This window comes from Python bivittatus, unplaced genomic scaffold, assembly GCF_059951505.1.
Source record: "Python bivittatus isolate LINGU-HERP-01145 unplaced genomic scaffold, Pbiv_v1 ctg000040_np1212, whole genome shotgun sequence".
Lineage (NCBI taxonomy): Eukaryota > Metazoa > Chordata > Lepidosauria > Squamata > Pythonidae > Python > Python bivittatus.
Window position 1 is genome coordinate 5,396,733 of NW_028277032.1, and position 16,225 is coordinate 5,412,957.

The 16,225-nt window shown below is 49.8% G+C and overlaps 3 protein-coding genes across 4 annotated transcripts in view; 1 reads left to right on the plus strand and 2 right to left on the minus strand.

The window, feature by feature from the left end:
* Positions 1 to 16,225, plus strand: part of LOC148216940 (uncharacterized) — a 589,705-nt gene that overhangs the window by 67,474 nt on the left and 506,006 nt on the right. The gene's annotated exons all lie outside the window — the stretch shown is intronic.
* LOC148216941 (uncharacterized) lies at positions 9,362 to 14,098 on the minus strand. The gene is made up of 2 exons (XM_088154156.1): positions 12,733 to 14,098; positions 9,362 to 12,269 (listed from the first exon to the last, which is right to left on the minus strand). The coding sequence occupies exon 2, from the start codon at positions 10,808 to 10,810 to the stop codon at positions 9,362 to 9,364; it is 1,449 nt and encodes a 482-aa protein (XP_088010282.1). The 5' UTR covers positions 10,811 to 12,269; positions 12,733 to 14,098.
* On the minus strand, positions 14,070 to 15,222 carry AIRIM (AFG2 interacting ribosome maturation factor). 2 transcript variants are annotated; one of them, XM_088154169.1, is made up of 4 exons: positions 14,879 to 15,222; positions 14,623 to 14,781; positions 14,427 to 14,545; positions 14,070 to 14,280 (listed from the first exon to the last, which is right to left on the minus strand). In XM_088154169.1, exons 1-4 carry the CDS (start codon positions 15,142 to 15,144, stop codon positions 14,240 to 14,242), a joined length of 585 nt encoding a protein of 194 aa, XP_088010295.1. In that variant the 5' UTR covers positions 15,145 to 15,222; the 3' UTR covers positions 14,070 to 14,239. The 2 variants fall into 2 exon arrangements, with proteins under 2 accessions (XP_088010295.1, XP_088010299.1); XM_088154173.1 differs by lacking the exon at positions 14,427 to 14,545 and having other exon boundaries at positions 14,546 to 14,781.

The window sequence follows — 16,225 nt, forward strand, 5'->3', positions numbered from 1 at the left end:
ACTGGGGAAATGCTCTGGTCATAGTGTACCGTGACTTCAAGAAAGCATTCCAAAAAGTCTATTATAAAGTATCCTCATTAATAATGCAGTAAAATTAATCGTCGTACACCACCCAGAGTCACTTTGTGTGAGATGGGCAGCTATATAAATACAATAAATAAATAAATACTGTATTTTTCCGACTATAAGGTGACACTTTTTTCTAAAATCCTTACGCTAAAAATTGAAGGGCATCTTATGCAAGGAAGTAAGCCAAGGAGAGAACCGCGCAGTTGCAAAATTGCCCATACTTTGTCTCTGCAAACAGGCTTCCTCCTATTGCTAGCCTCCAATCACGAGTGAAATAGCTTGACTCTGCAAACAGGCTTCCTCCAATCATGAGCCTCCAATCATGAGTGAAAATGCCCATACTGTCTCTGCAAACAGACTTCCTCCAATCATGAGCCTTATGTAACTGACGTCAGCTGATGCTGAACAAACCAATTGGAGGAAGTCTGTTTGCAGAGACAAGCTATTGGCAGTTTCACTCGTGACTGAATGTAATCCGTTATGCAAAAGAGCATGGAAATAGAGCTGCAGAGAGATAGTTTGGACCTCTTCCCACCGAGTGTATTACTAAATAAAAATGTGTTCTGCACTATCTTTAAAATATTGATTTCTTAATTTTGGGTTGGAAAAGTGGGGTCATCTTGTACATGGGGGCATCTTATTGATGGAAAAATATGGTAAATAAAATATGGGCTACATGATACAACTGTTAGATCAGTTCATTACTGGCTGAATGACTGCACCAAGAGAGGTCCCACTTCAAGTGGAGTGCCACACATTTCTATTAATGACCTTGATGAAGATATTGAGGGGATGATTATCAAATTTGCAGAACACACAAAACTAGAGGAATGGCTAGTGTTTCAGAAGAGAAAGAGAAGATTCAAGATTTACACAGGCTAGAATAGTGGCCAAAATCAACAGGATGAAATTTAGTAACAGAGGGGGAAATTGGTATTAGAAAAGACAAGGCACAGGACCTGTCTTGGCAGTAGAACTTGTGAAAGGAATCTAAGCCTTCCAGTAGATGGCAAGCAGCTGATCTGCAGATGGTGGCACCAAGGCAACCAAAGGCCTCCCGCAGAACATTCATTTTCTGAATCACCTACATCGCTCTCCTCAAAGAGATTTGGGCCTCGTGCACGGAGAATAACCCTTTTTTATTTTAATCCCACACTTGGTTTCCTTATTAGATTAGGTAAGTCTGTTTCAAGAATGAGTGTTAAGTGTCAAATGAGAATAATATTAACAGATTTAAAACAAAAAACAAAAAAACCTGGTCCTCCTTGCCAGTAGAAAGGTAGCACGTACTATTCTTCTACGTGCTACAATAAGGACCTGTTTGCAGGTTTAACATTTTCTTTTCGCTCACAAGAAGATGGTGGTGTTTAGGTATAAAAGGAGAAGGAGGAAGAGAAGAAACCACCACAGTTTCTGACCTGACAGAACCCCCTGATGACCTCATGGCTTTGTTTCTTAAATATCTTTTAACACACCAAAGCATTTAGTGATTGTGAGGGAACTCAACTGCAAATGTTCAGAACAATCACATATTTTTGCTGCTATTAAGTGCTTTCTAAAACATTTATACACCAAAGCATTGTATTTTTGTCATAGAATTTACAGCTTGCTTTGATAAAGCTCTCCAAAATCCACCTTTGCCTTAAATATTATTAAAATTATTTCAATTCTGTGAAAAATGGTTTTTATTTGGCATTGTGACCTGCTCATGAGTTCACTACTTAATAAATAACGCTTTGCATTAACAATCCAAAATATACTAGCCTGCTCCAAAAGACAAGAGGATACATTTCTGTCTTAGTCTTGTAGGAAAAATGTTGAGCTAACCCTGGTTGGAATATCTGAGTCTTTCATTGGGATCTATATTTGGCAAAGCATGTGTAGAAATAGAACCAAGCCCCTGAAGAGCATCTTGAAGGAGATGGTTACTGACCATGACAATAAAGCTTGTTAGGGGAGCACCATGCTCCGATGGACAAACTGCAGGCCTGAGACTTCAGTCTTCTGGGTGTGGGAAGAAGGGTAGGTCTCTTCTTACTGTAAGTCTCCTGCCCTTGTTGAGCAAGCACATTTTATTTTTTTTCTAATTAAATATCTGAATCCATCTACCCATGAAATTTTAATTAAACTTTCCCTCTGGCAACAGCAAGAGAGCTACCCTCTGTTGCCACAACCTCTTCTACTTTTGAACATGGGTCTAGTGTTCTTCTGGAAGAGTGCTAAACTTGTATCCAAAAACAGCCCATCTGAAAGTTTGATGAAGTGGAGTGGTGTGGAGCAACCTGTCACTAAGACAACTTGAAAGATGGCTAAAGTTTCCATCTCAAGCATCACCCAGTCACCTACTCCTGCACACATTAAGGCAACGGTGACTTTAAGAATGGGAAAATTAGGCAATTGCTCAGCCTTTCAGAGACAGGCATGATTTCAGTGAATAATGAAAAGAAACTAAGAGTGAACAGTTTGCTGACCTCCTTCCCCTAGCCAAGCAGCCACTGCATCAATATAATCATATGACATTTTATACTGTGTATTTTTAGTAAATAAACCATCAAGCATTTTTTTAGCCTATACAGATGACAGCACATCATTATCAGTCTACCGCAACAAAGAGGAAAGGGGAGAAGGAGAATCAGAAGCAAACAAGCAGCAAGGTACCCTTGATATACGTCACTAGCTGAGAAATCTAGGAATAGAGGAAAATAAAATACACTGGAACTAGTAAATTACAAGAAACCAGTCTTCCTTGGGCACCCCCATGACACTTTCACTCAGAAGTCCCCAAACCTCTTAAGGCCACCACTATGACTAGTGGCCGTTTTTTCCAATCGCAGCTGAAACCCCACTGGGGAGTCCCCAGTGGCTACCTTTAACTTCTCCTGGATGACAGCTGGAAGGGCAGTGCCACTCGCCACCCTGATGGCAGAGGTACAACAGTGTTTTGCCACTTAACACGGATGTGGCTGTGAGGAAAAGCCTTATTTCTCCTACATACAAATCCAGACAGAAGACCCACGTTTAACCTTCCTAATAAGCAACTTTAGAATTATATGAAATTACAAAAACAAATGCTTCCCAGCCAGCAGAATGCATAAAGGGTCTGAGGGAAAGGCCCAGCCTAACCCAACTTTAGCCGTGAAGGTCTTTGTGCGCTTGCAGTGAAACAGGAGGCCTTCAGGGCTGGATGTCAGCAGATGACTCAAAAGGGGGTCTGTGACTTGGCCGTGGAAAATCCACTCCCTCCCCTTGGAAAGGAAGTAGGCTTTGCGAGAGGCATGGGATCTGGTTCCCCCTTGGCAGTCATCTCTCAAATTCTGACTAACCTTGCATCCTTGGAATGGAGCCAAGATACCTGGTTCTGTGAAACTTTCAGTGGCTGCCAACATCCTGGCAGTACTAGTTCTCTGTAAGGAACCATGCTTCTCTTTCGGCTGGGCCTTTCCTGGAGCAGCTCCTGCACCGCCTCTTTCTGCCTTAAATGTATTTCTCTCTCTTCCACAGTTGGGCCTTCCACCAGCATGAACACAACTGCTTTTCCACATTGAGGTCATGTAAAGCAAGAGTAAGACCCCATTTTTGCAGCTGCATTTGCAAAAATCCTGTAAGAAACCAGAGCTGCAACTGCTCCTCCAGAGACCCTGGAGGATTCACCCTCCTCCCTTGGAGCCTATGGTAGCTCAGAGCCTTGTCTCCCAACAGTTCCATCAGCCAGCTGTCCTGCTCCACCAGCAAGTTCTCCTGGTAAAAACCATGCTGATTGCACACTGAGCTCTTTTCGTAGCTCACCAACTGTGTGGTGAAGCCAGGCTTGATATTCAAACTGTTGTTTTTGTTATTTTACCTTTTGTCCATCCACTGCTACCCGTCAAGGTGAAAAGGCTGCCAACCTGGTGGCCCACCACGTCTCATAGGAGCTGGAAACAATGGACTTTTTACAAAGGTTGTAGCCGTAGGAATATCAACCCCTCAAGAAGGTAATATTCCTATGGCTACATCTGAAAGTTCATTTTGTGCTTTCTAGGCCTGCCATGTGAGTCTTCTGGAACCTTTCCAGACTGTTTACACTTGGGGCTTAAAGTTGTTGGGGGACGAAGTCTCTGGGATCCTTGGAATGAGAATTCCACTTTCCCTCTCTTCTCTGTCCATTTTTGCTCATGCCAGAAACCACGATTGTAATCCTGAGTCCTTGGTCTGGCTAACGGTCAGCAGCTCACGGGTTGAGCTTTGTGCCTGACATTCACTCCCAAAGTCCCACGATGCCCTGCCTTTACCTTTTCCTGCTCCCCAGGATGCGAACCATTGTGCCTTGGATCTGCTTGGACTTGGGTTGCCAGCCTCAGCAGGTTAGACTTCCCCAAGATCCTTCCCAGTGTGAGACTAGGCTGAAGCTGCCATAACCTAAAGATGAAGCCGGCACGTAAGCAGGGAGGACAAAAGCCAGGAAACTTATCTATGGGATCCCTTCGGGGAGGTAGAAAAGAAGGAAGCAAGTCGTTAAGGAAAAACAAAGGACCTGAACCAGAAAGAGGAAGTTGGGCCTGAGCACATGACCTGAACCAGAAAGAGGAGGTTGGGCCTGAGCACATGGAGGCCCTCGCCCCAATCCCATCAACTTGTACTTTTGGGGATAAAAGGGGTCCCAAAGCCCGCCCACTCTGAGTCGTCTGAGTCATCTGAGTCTTCTTGGTCATCTGAGTCATCCAGACTTGGCGGCTTCCGTCCCTCTAGCTAGTGCCTGGCAGCCTAGTTGGGAAGGGCGTGGGTAAGTGTGTGTGTGTGTATGAGGAAGAGCAAATATACCTTGCAACCAGTAAAGTTTTGCTGTTACTTTAAATTCACTGGGTCTCCGTGTATTACAAAGAACCTCTCGTGCCCCAGTGTTCAGTTGGAAGTGGTTTGTGTGTATCCCCAATTATTTCCCCGCTGTTGACTAGGGCTGTGTGTCTGTCTGCTCCAGCCGTACCTATCTGGAAAACCCAGGTAGAAAGCAAGGGGGGCTGACAAGATCCGCGTGCCTCAACAGGCTGTGAGTGTGTGAGTGAGTGACCATAAGCCGAACCTGGGAGCAGCGTCTGTAACACCAGCCTCTAATTCTCTCAGGTACTTTGGGTGGTGTTCTGCACACAGCCGCCCGTCCTTAATTTTCTATTCCTCTTGGACATTTTGAGGCACAAATATCAATTAGGGTTAGTTTTTATTACCAAATGGTATCAATCTTCTGGAAGATATATATATATATACAGTTTTCCATGAAGTTACTATTCCCCTGTCCCCCACAAAGAAAGGCTCTGTAAACCAAGTACTGCATTTCTCTCACAGTCACAAGCCAAATGGCCACAGGGGCTGAGATTCCAGCACCCTGGAGTGGGTGTTCCCAGAGTGTCAAGTCCACAATGTCCAACTCTCAGTTCTGAAGCATTCTCACACAACCAGGCTTAGGTCAGATAAATACTTCTTTATTAAGAGGTACATGTAGCTTGTAAACAGAACATTGCTAAAACTAACGCCTTGGGCAAACCCCCCTCTATTTATCCCCCCTCCCCTTATTGCCTGGCGTCGTGACCCCTCTTCACCTGTTGTTGACCTTCCTCCCCAAGCTTCTTCCTGGTTCTCTGGGCCCCAGCTGCCTGGCCGGCAATCAAGCCAGTCTAAATTGCCCATATATGGTTAAGCTGCTTCCCAACTCCCCTTACAACCATTAACAGCCACCCCCCCCCCACCTTATTTACAAGTGGCAGAACCAAATCAATCCAACTCCCAGTGAATGTAATACAGTGGAAAACAACAACAGTTGGGTGATGCAGGTTCTGACATACTGCCCCCCCCAAAAAAAACCCTCTTCACCACGCTGGCCAGGAGCCCTAGAAATAAGAAAAAGAGGAACTGGAATTATGAAAACATACATCCCATAGAGTTCAACACGTTCACCTGGGTTTGTTAGGATACTTCTTATAAAAGTCCAAAATTAAGTCAGGAGCTCTAACATGTCTTTTGGAGACCCATTCAGCCAGAGATTTAGGGAAATGTTTCCAATGTACTAAATACTGAATGTCTCCTTTGAATTTTCTAGAGTCCAATATTTCCCTCATCTCAAAGTGTTGTTCCCCCTCGATCATAATAGGTTCAGGAGGGGCCACTGCTGGCCTCCATTTATCAGATTCCTTGTAGGGTTTCAATAGTTCACTGTGGAAGACAGGATTAATCTTCCTGAGGGTTTTGGGGAGTTTCAAACGTACAGACACAGGGTTAATTACTCTATCCACCGTGACAGGTCCTATGTATTTATTATCAAGCTTTCTACAAGGCCTGGAAGATTTCAGATTCTTGGTAGATAACCACACTTTGTCTCCCATTTTCCACGGTTCATGTGGTGCTCTCTTCTTATCTGCTTGTGTTTTATAACTTTCTCTAGCTTTTGCAATCGCTTTTTCTGCGATAGGCCACAATCCCCTTATCCGTCACCCCATTCAACTACTGTTTTAACCTGTTTGAGCGTGGGGAAGTTCAGGTATAGGTACAAATTCTTGCCCTGATACAATTTGGAAAGGGAACAGCCCAGTACTATCGTGTACAGCATTATTGTAAGCCACTTCAGCATAAGGTAATAAGTCCACCCAATTGTCCTGTTGATGGTTTATGAAGCATCGCAAATACTGTTCCAACCCCGCATGCCTCCTCTCTGTTGCTCTGTCCATCTGAGGATGAAAGGAAGAGTTCATTGCTTGCTTAGACCCCAAAAGGGTTAAAAATGCCTTCCAGAATTTAGAGGAGAACTGGACCCCCTGGTCGCGGATCACTCTTTCAGGACAACCGTGTAATCTGTATATGTGTTGTATAAACAAGGCAGCCAGTTCAGGTGCTGAAGGAATGGCTTTGCACGGGATGAAGTGAGTTTGTTTAGAGAAGAGATCAGTAACAGTCCAAATCACAGTCATTTTCCTGCTCTCTGGCAGGCCTACAATAAAATTCATGCTTATTTCTTTCCATGGTTTTTCAGGGCAGGCCACAGTTTGTAATAACCCATGGGGTTTCCCCCCTTGCCTTTTGGCCATAGCGCATACAGGACAGGTAGTTACATATTCTGCCACATCTCTCCTGAGCGAAGGCCACCAAAATTGCCTGCGGAGTAGATGTAAAGTTTTGACAAAGCCAAAGTGTCCTGCTGTTTTATCATCATGGCACCTTTGTAGTACCATTTTGCGAGCCTCCTGGGGCACGTACAGTCTATCTGCATTCCACCATGCCCCCTCCCTCTGGGTTAGTTCCTCCTTATTCTCCTGAAACCACTCATCCTGTTCCAGGAATCAATTTAAGTCCATTAAGAACTCTGATTTGAGGAGGGTTTTGGTGGCATTACTTTGTGATCTAGTGACTGCAGCTGCCAGTTCTGGCCCCTGCCGGTTTGGGATTACAGCTGACACCACCTTCTCCCTTTGGCTATTGTGCTGGGGCAGCCTGGAGAGCGCATCTGCTAAGAAATTCCTCCCTCCTGGGATGTATTTTAAAGTGAAATTAAATCTGCTGAAGAATTGTGCCCATCTTATCTGTTTAGGAGACAACTTTCTGGGTGCTGTCAAAGCCTCCAAATTTTTATGATCCGTCCAAACCTCAAAAGTTTCTTCCGCTCCCTCCAGCAAATGCCGCCAATTTGTTAAAGCCCATTTCACTGCGAAAGCTTCCTTTTCCCATACTAGCCACCTCCGCTCAGGTTCAGTGAACTTGCGAGATAAGTAAGCACATGGTTTTAACACACCTTCCTCATCCCTCTGTAACAGGACTGCTCCAATGGCTACGTCTGAGGCATCTGCCTGAATAACAAAAGGCTTTGCTGGGTCTGGGTGTTTTAGGATGGGTTCAACAGTGAATAATTTCTTGAGGGTTTCAAAAGCCTCCTGACATTCTGCTGTCCATTTTAAAGAGGCGCTGGGGGCTTTTGCAGCTGCCGAGGGTTTGTCCTTTGTTTTTAAAAGATCAGTCAGAGGGAGGGCTACTTGTGTGCAAAATTAGGAATAAATTGTCTGTAAAAGTTGGCAAAGCCAAGGAAACGTTGCAGTTGTCTCCTGGTTTTTGGGGCCTCCCAAGCTAGGACATCCTGCACCTTATTGGGATCCATTTCCACTCCTTTATTAGATATTCTGTAGCCCAGATAGTCAATGCAATCTTTATGGAACTCACACTTGGATAATTTTGCATACAACTGCACATTTAGCAGTTTCTCCAGCACTTTCCTGACCAATTTCACGTGTTCCTCCATTGTTTCGGTGTAGATTAAAATGTCATCCAAGTACACCAACACTCCTCGGTAGAGGAACTCGTGCAAGACCTCATTAATCAGCTGCACGAATACCCCGGATGCGCCTTTTAATCTGAATGGGAGGACTCGATACATGTAGTGTCCCAGGGCCCAGCAGAATGCGGTCCTCCATTCGTGCCCAGCTTTTATACGCACCCTGAAATATGCCTCTCTCAAATCTAGTTTGGTAAAAAAAATTCCTTTTGCCAAATGGCCTAACAAATCTTTTATTAATGGCAGAGGGTACTTGTTCTCTGTGCATATTGCATTTAACTCCCTATAGTCCGTGCATAAGCGTAAAGTCCCATCTTTCTTTTCTCTGAAAAGTACTGGCGCTGTCAGGGGGGATTTGGCGGGCACTATGAAGCCCTGGCTCAAATTTTTGTCAATGAATCCCCTCAATGCCCCCATTTCCTTTTGGGTCATTGAGTACATCTTTGGGGTTGGGTACTTCGCTCCTGGCACCAGCTCAATTTCACAGTCTGTGGGGCGATGTGGCGGTAGCTGGTCAGATTCCTTTTCGCTAAAGACTTTCGCCAAGTCCCTATATCGCCAGGGGATTTCCTTCCCTCCCCCTGCATGGGGCTTCCTCCCTTGGCGCTGCTCCTTCAGAGCTGCTGCCCCCAGCTCCCCTCGTGGGTTGGGCTCCGCCTGCGCAGTCCCACGCCCGCCATCTGGAAAGTCCAGAGTCTTCTCCCGCCAGCTGATGTGGGGGTCCCACCATTCCAGCCAGGACATTCCCAGAATGAGGGGGTAACTAGCCAGCAGCGCGACCAGGCACTTTAAAGTCTCCCGGTGTGTTCCGACTTTTAACTCAAAAGCCTCTGTGTAGTAGCGGACCGCACCTCCCCCCACTGCTGTTCCATCCACTTGCCTGAAGATTATGGGCGTTTTCAGCCGGTGCACTTTCAAATTTAAACCGGTGACGAGCATGGGGCTGATCAAACTCCGGGAGCAACCCGAATCAAGCAATGCTGTGAGCTGGGCCCGACGAGTCGATCACGGAGCACGGATCACTACTTCATACGTCCTGGGACTCACCCGGATGTCCTCGATCGATTTGCTCGGGATCAGCTGGTCGCGCCTTGGGCTCTCCTCCCTCTCGCCGGAGCTCTCCCATCCGTCCTCACTGTCTGAGAGGTAGGCAATCTTCAGCCTCTCTTCTTCGCCTCTCGCCGCTGTGCTTTTCCGTGGGGCTTTCATCGCTCTTGCAGGGTTCTCGGCTTTTTTCCCTTTCGGCACGGTTTGTAGGCTTCGGTTCTGGGGGCAGGCCGCCATGAAGTGCCCCTTCTCGCCGCACATGAAGCAGGCTTTCCCCACGGCCTGCGGCCTTGCCGAGGGGGTTAACTCCTTCCTTGCCGGTTTTCTCCCCATTTGCTTTGCAGCGCTAGGGAGCCATCTCGCCTCCGCGCCGTGCGGTTTGACTCTGGCCAGTTGCGCCTCCAACACGGAGACATGGGTGATCCATCCCGCCAAGGTCTCCAGACACCCCCTCACCACGGCCCTCTCGAAGAGCCGTGGGTCCAGCCCCTCCTGGAACAGCCGCATGAGGAACCCCTCCGGCCAGTCTGGGAGCTTCGCCACCAAGTGCTTGAACTCCAGCACATAGTCTGACACGGGGCGCGCCCCTTGTTTCAGCTCCCGGATTGCCTCCGCTGCATGCGAGCGGGCACATTGGTCCTCGAACCGGTCCCGTAGGGCGGTGATGAAGCGGTCGAAGTCCCCCAGTTCTGGGGCCTCTGCTTCATTCAAGTCGTTCACCCACTCAGCTGCCACGCCCACCAGGAAGCGGGACACATACAGCACCCTCCAGGCATCGCTGGCAAACAGGTGCCCGCACGTGCCCATGCAGATTCTCACCTGGTTCAGGAAAGCGGGCAGTTGGGCAGGGTCTCCGTCGTACTTCTCTACCAGCCCCCATCTTCGCAACAGCTCCCCTTCCGCCTGTTGAGGTCGTTGGGCGGCTTGCTCCTGGTCCGCTCCCCCGCCTCGTCCCGCGGGGGTTTGGACCGGGGCCCGATGAGGGGGAAGGGTCGGTGGTTCCAGCAGAGCCATTGGGGAGGGCTGGTCGATCGGCGCCGGCCCCTGTAGAGGGTTGGGCGGTTGCACGGAAGGTTGAGCCAGAATCCTCAGCTTGTCCAACTCCTTCCTCAGTGCGTGCACTTCGTCTTCCAGCTCCCTCACCCGTTGTCCCTCACCCCATGGCGTTGTCACTTTGGTCGCAGTCCCCATGGCCCTCGACCATCGAGGGCGGGCTGGCACCTCAGGGGTGAACCCTCCAGCGTCTTCCCAGATGCTCCAGTCTCTCGGTGGGTCCCAGCAGTGGGCCAGTCGCCTCGTTGGGGTCTTCGGTCTGGCGCCCGCTAGAGCTTCAGTGAAGGGGATTTGCCGTTCCTCCTCTTCTGCTGGTGCCTCTGGTGAACTTTTCTGCAGTTCCTCAGAGGCCATGCTAGGTGGCTGGAAATTCCTCGTAGAGTTTCCTCTCGGGTGAAATCCAGTATCAGGGAGTTTTAGCAAAATGTCAAGTCCACGATGTCCAACTCTCAGTTCTGAAGCATTCTCACACAACCAGGCTTGGGTCAGATAAATACTTCTTTATTAAGAGGTACATGTAGCTTGTAAACAGAACATTGCTAAAACTAACGCCTTGGGTAAACCTCCCTCTATTTATCCACCCTCCCCTTATTGCCTGGCATCGTGACTCCTCTTCACCTGTTGTTGACCTCTCTCCTTCCTCCCCGAGCTTCTTCCTGGTTCTTTGGGCCCCAGCTGCCTGGCGGGCCATCAAGCCAGTCTACATTGCCCATATATGGTTAAGCTGCTTCCCAACTCCCCTTACAACCATTAACAGCCACCCCCCCTCCTTATTTACAAGTGGCAGAACCAAATCAATCCAACTCCCAACGAATGCAATACAATGGAAAACAACAACAGTTGGGTGATGCAGGTTCTGACACAGAGGCTTGCTGCAGTCCAAAGGCTCCTCCCCCACGCGCCTGGAATGCCCACGTGGGAGGGAGGCCCTGGATGGCAAAGCAGGGAAACGCTACTTTCCTAACAGAACTTGGCAGCAGGCTGAATCATGAAACGTCCCTAAACAATGGTTAGTGGGAATGCTGCAGCAAGCAGGATGGGTGTGAATGATCTGGAGTTCCCCCCCCCTCCCTCCCTATTGCGTTTAAACTAAACCTTTATCAGTTATTGGTTACCTTTATTGTGGTCAAAGACCAGTACTGTTATCTGTTAAAATACAAGAGGCAAGTCCAGGCTCTTAAGCCCTAAACATTACTTTAATGATTTGATAAGTCTGGATAAGATTTTGGAGCAGATCAAAAAGGGATTGATATACAAGCCAACGATGTGTTAATTACCACAAATTAATGTAGATACATCAAGAACAAATCCTGCCAAACTTCATAGAATGTAAGGATCTTGGAGATCATCTGGTCCAACTCCTGCCCACTGCGGGAATCCATTACTCTACTGTAACTACTCTCATTATTTGATTAGGATCTTCCTTAGTAGTTTATGGAAATGCTGCATCCATAATATATAGTTTAAGAGCCAGGGTGCTGTAGTGGTTAAGCTGTTGTGAAGACCCACATCCAAGTCCATCCTCAGTCGTGGAAATGATAATAAATAAATCCATCTTGACTGGCATTGATAAAGGACCTCATGAATGCTGCTTAATGATCTAGTTAAGCTGAGACTGAAGGCATAACAAGTGACACACGGCTAGCATAAAAATTGTGATGGAGGGTTTCTCAGTGGCTCTTTATCTCATGGAAGATATCAAGGGGAATCCTGAGTCCTTCACTCTTCAGTATTTTCATAATAATTTGGATGGGAATGCTTATCAGATTTGCTGATGATACAGGCAAATATATCATCAGGGATAACTAATACCCTAGAAAACAAAAAATTCAAAATGATTTTGATAGGTTGGAGAAATAGGCTAAAAATAACAGAATGAAACTTAGCAAAGACAGATGCAAAATTCTTCATTTAGGAAACAAAAATCAAATCCACAGCTGTAGCATCCTATCTGGCTTGATAACTATACTTGTGAAAAAAACTCAAACAGCAGTTTACTTAGTAGTTTACCAAGTATCAACCAGCAGTATGATATGGCCACAAAGGCCAAAGCAGCATTAAGCTGCATCAACTGAACTATAATTTCCAAATCATTCCATTCTCTTTGGCACTGGTCCAGTTCTGGGCCCCAAACTTTGAGGGATAAAGAGAAATTGGAACAGATTCAGAGAATGGTAACCAAGATGATCAAGGGACTAGAAACTAAAACTTATGATAGGAGATATTGTTTAGCCTTGAGAAGTGTGAGGAAAAACATAGTAGGATTCTTCACATACCTGAAAGGAAGTTACTCTGAAGTGAGTCTAGACAATTTCCCTATCATGCCTGTACGCAGGACACAGAATAATGGGTTTAAGGAACCCCCCCCTGAAAGTTAAGGAAAAAATCCTCCCTAATTATAAAAACATTTGATAGCAGAACCAACATCCCACTGCGCTGGACGCGTTGCTGGACAGCTATTGGTCTGGGACTCTTTAACTGGGCTCCTGCACTGAGCAGAGGGGTGGAAGTGATGGCCCTTCCAACTCCACGATTCTGGGAGCCAAGGATAACACAGACAGGGGTCTGTTTAGCCAAAGAAACAAGACTCAGGCTCCTCAGTTCAACCACCGATACACCCAAGAGGCTGAACTTCCCTATGTGCTTCAAGCAGCAGTCTGTACGTCCGTCTTGGGCAGCCTCTGACATACTGCCTCAACCAATACCACTGTCAACAGGAATTTTTAGGCAGCAACTTTAACCACCTTTCATAAAAACTGGCATAAAAAGGAACCAGGGGCTAAAAGTACTCGAGCTGTTCTCAAGGTATTTTTAAGAACTGCCACTGAGGAATGAGGCAGACTACAAGCCCCAGAAGCCAGCTGCCCAAAATTAAGTCTTTTTCTTACTGCCTATAACTATAGGTCATAAAATGATCAAATTATATCAGAAGAAAGCTAGTTTCTTGGCTGATGTTGCCCAGATGTGGGATCTTCTATGAAGGAGCTTACCACGTTTTTTTTGTATAGCTAGATAGGGAAAGAGAGATACCTCCCCTTCAGAGTTTCCCACGTTTGCCCCTCTTCTTCACGCGAAGGCCTACGAGTGCCCTCAAGTGGATAAACTGCTTCAGGCCCAGACACAGCACATCTCCAACTTCAACAGCATCAAGAAAACTGGAATGTGCTATACCAATGTGAAGAAAGGGCCCGACCAAGCCCAGTAAAGTGAAAATTAAATTCTATTTTTCTTTTATGTTTACTATTAAAACGCTGCACAAATAAGAATGGAAAAAATTCAGCTTGGGGCCTCCCCCAGACTGACAGCCGCGCTAAGCCCATGAGCCCAGCTGCATCCTTGCACGTGGAGGCGCAGCTACCTTGTCCCACCTGCCAAGGGGACTCTGCCCCGAACGGCAAACGCATTTCTTGAACTTGCCTTTCAACGCGAGCGCGCTTTCGGCAGCGGCGAACCCAGCGGGAGAAACGAGCTCTCCTCGCCACAAGATTCCTGGAAGAGGCCCCCACCCGCCTCTCATTCCGACCTCCTCCTCCTCCTCCTCCTGGCAAAAGCGGGCCATGTAAACCGGCCCTGGCCTGCTTGCCCGCCGCTCTAAAAAGAGAACCTGGGCACCTTAAGGGCAGAAAACCAACTTTATTTATGTCGAGGCGCCATTAAGAACCGCGCTCCGGCGGGAAATCGGCCCGGGCTGCGACAGCCGCGCGGCCTTCCAGGCGGGGCCCCGCCAGGAGCCGGAGCCGGAGCCTTCCGGCGGCAGGGCTGGCCGGGCAGGCGCGGCCGCCCTCACGCGTCCTCCAGGAAGACGAAGACCTTCAGCAACGCGTCTGGGGCGGGAAGAAAGAGGCGCCGGGTCAGGAATCCGCCACGATCCGCCCGTCTCGCCTCCGGCCACTCCTCCGGGGGCTCCGGGCGGCGCGCCCTCCCCCGCCTTCCTCGGCCCAGGAGCGCCCCGCGCCCGCCCGGCGCTCACCTTCCACGCGGCCTCGCCGGCCCTGCCGCGTGATCCGCTCCCAGGCGCGGGGCGCCGCCCGCAGCCCCGGCAAATCCCGGTAGCTGAGCGAGAGCAGCAGCAGCCGGGCCTCCAAGTACCTGCGCGGCGCCGTTAAGGAGCCTCGCTCGCTCGCTCGCCGCCGCGCCGCCCCGCGCCCCGCGCGCCCGAAGGATACACGGCGTGGTAGAGCGCCTCGGCGTCCAGCAGCCAGGCCAGCAGGTCGGCCCAGCGGGGGCCGGGCGCGGGGGGCGGCGCGCCCGGGCCGGGACCCCCCAGCGCCAGCAGCGCCGCCGCGCGCGCGCCGACGGCGTCCCGCGCCTCCCTCAGCGCCGGCCTGCGGGAGAGGAGGAGAGGAGACGGGGCGGGTCGGCGAGGCGAGGCGAGGCGGCGGCTCAGCCCCGGGCGAGGGGGGGGGGGGCGCGGCGGCTTACAGCTTCTCCCGGCGCAGCTCCGCCAGCAGCGCCTCCATGGCCGCCCGCTGCTTCAGCCGCAGCCGCTCCGGCAGGCGCGCGAAGGCCCGCAGCGGCGTCTCCCCGAAGGCCACCCTCCGCGCCGCCTCCGCCTGCCGGGCCAGGTTGCCCAGGGCGCGCAGCAGCGGCGCGCAGGCGGCCAGCGCGCCCCGCCAGGCCCGGTGCTGCTCGTGCAGGCCGCGCAGGCCCGCCCGGAGGCCTTCCCGGCCCCGCGCCTCCGCCGCCATGGGGACGGCCCTGCCGCTCACGGCCGGACGAGCCGCGCGTTGCGACGGCGGGGGCGGGCCGGGCCGGGCCGGGCGCCCCATCCGGAGGGGGCCGCCCCGCTCCTTCCGCCGCGCGAGGGCGGAGCTCCTCCGCCGGGGCTGGGCCGCGCCTTCCCTGCGCCTGGGGCTCCCCCGAACTCCGGGCTTCGGAGCGGCAGGTGCTGCCCGGGAAGCCTGGCGGGGCGGCTGGGAGGCCCCGCGGCCCTCGCGGCCCGCTTCCCCTCGGGAGCCGCTCTCCGCGCCGGGTCCCGCGAGGCCTTTCCCCGCTCGGCGACGGGAGCCGCGGTGGGGCGCGGACGTTGCTCGTTGGGGCGCTAGAGAGGAACGAAGCCTGGGACGCTCCCCTCGCGGTTTCTCGAAACGAGCCGGTTCATCATCTGGCCTCTGACTCGGGAAGCTCCGGCGGGATCCGCGAAGTGGCACCGGCGCACAGGTGTGTCTCGTTTGATGGAAACCACCTTTTCTTTCTTTAAGCATCCTAGGATGTCCCAGGAGAGGCGGGGGGGGGCGGAGGGACGTGGATTCCGGAGAATCAGAATCTGATAAGATTACTTACATGTTTGAAAAATTAACTACACAAATGAATGACCAATTCCAGGATTTACAACATATTTTGCCCAACTCCTAGTGACTCTGGGTTCTTTACAGTTGTTAAAAACATTTAAGAACAAAAAACCACACACGAACAAGCACACAAAAAAACAAGACAGAAGAACAAAAGGGCACCTGTCATCCTCGCCAAAGGCCTGAGTGAAGAGCCAGCTCTTTAGGGGTCTAAATAACTGTAGAGTTAAAACCGAAATAAACTTATAAAGAATGTACAAGTCAACAATATTAGCTGAACAACTAAAGGAATGTGTTCCAGATATACAGTGGTACCTCGGGTCACGAACTTATTTAATTCGTTCCGCGACTCTGGTCGCGACCCAAATTGGTCGCGACCCGAATCAAATTTCCCCAGAAGGTTCAATGTAAATACGGTTAATCCGTTCTGAACCATATGTATTTTTTTTTAAACCACAAAAATATGGCACAAAGTACA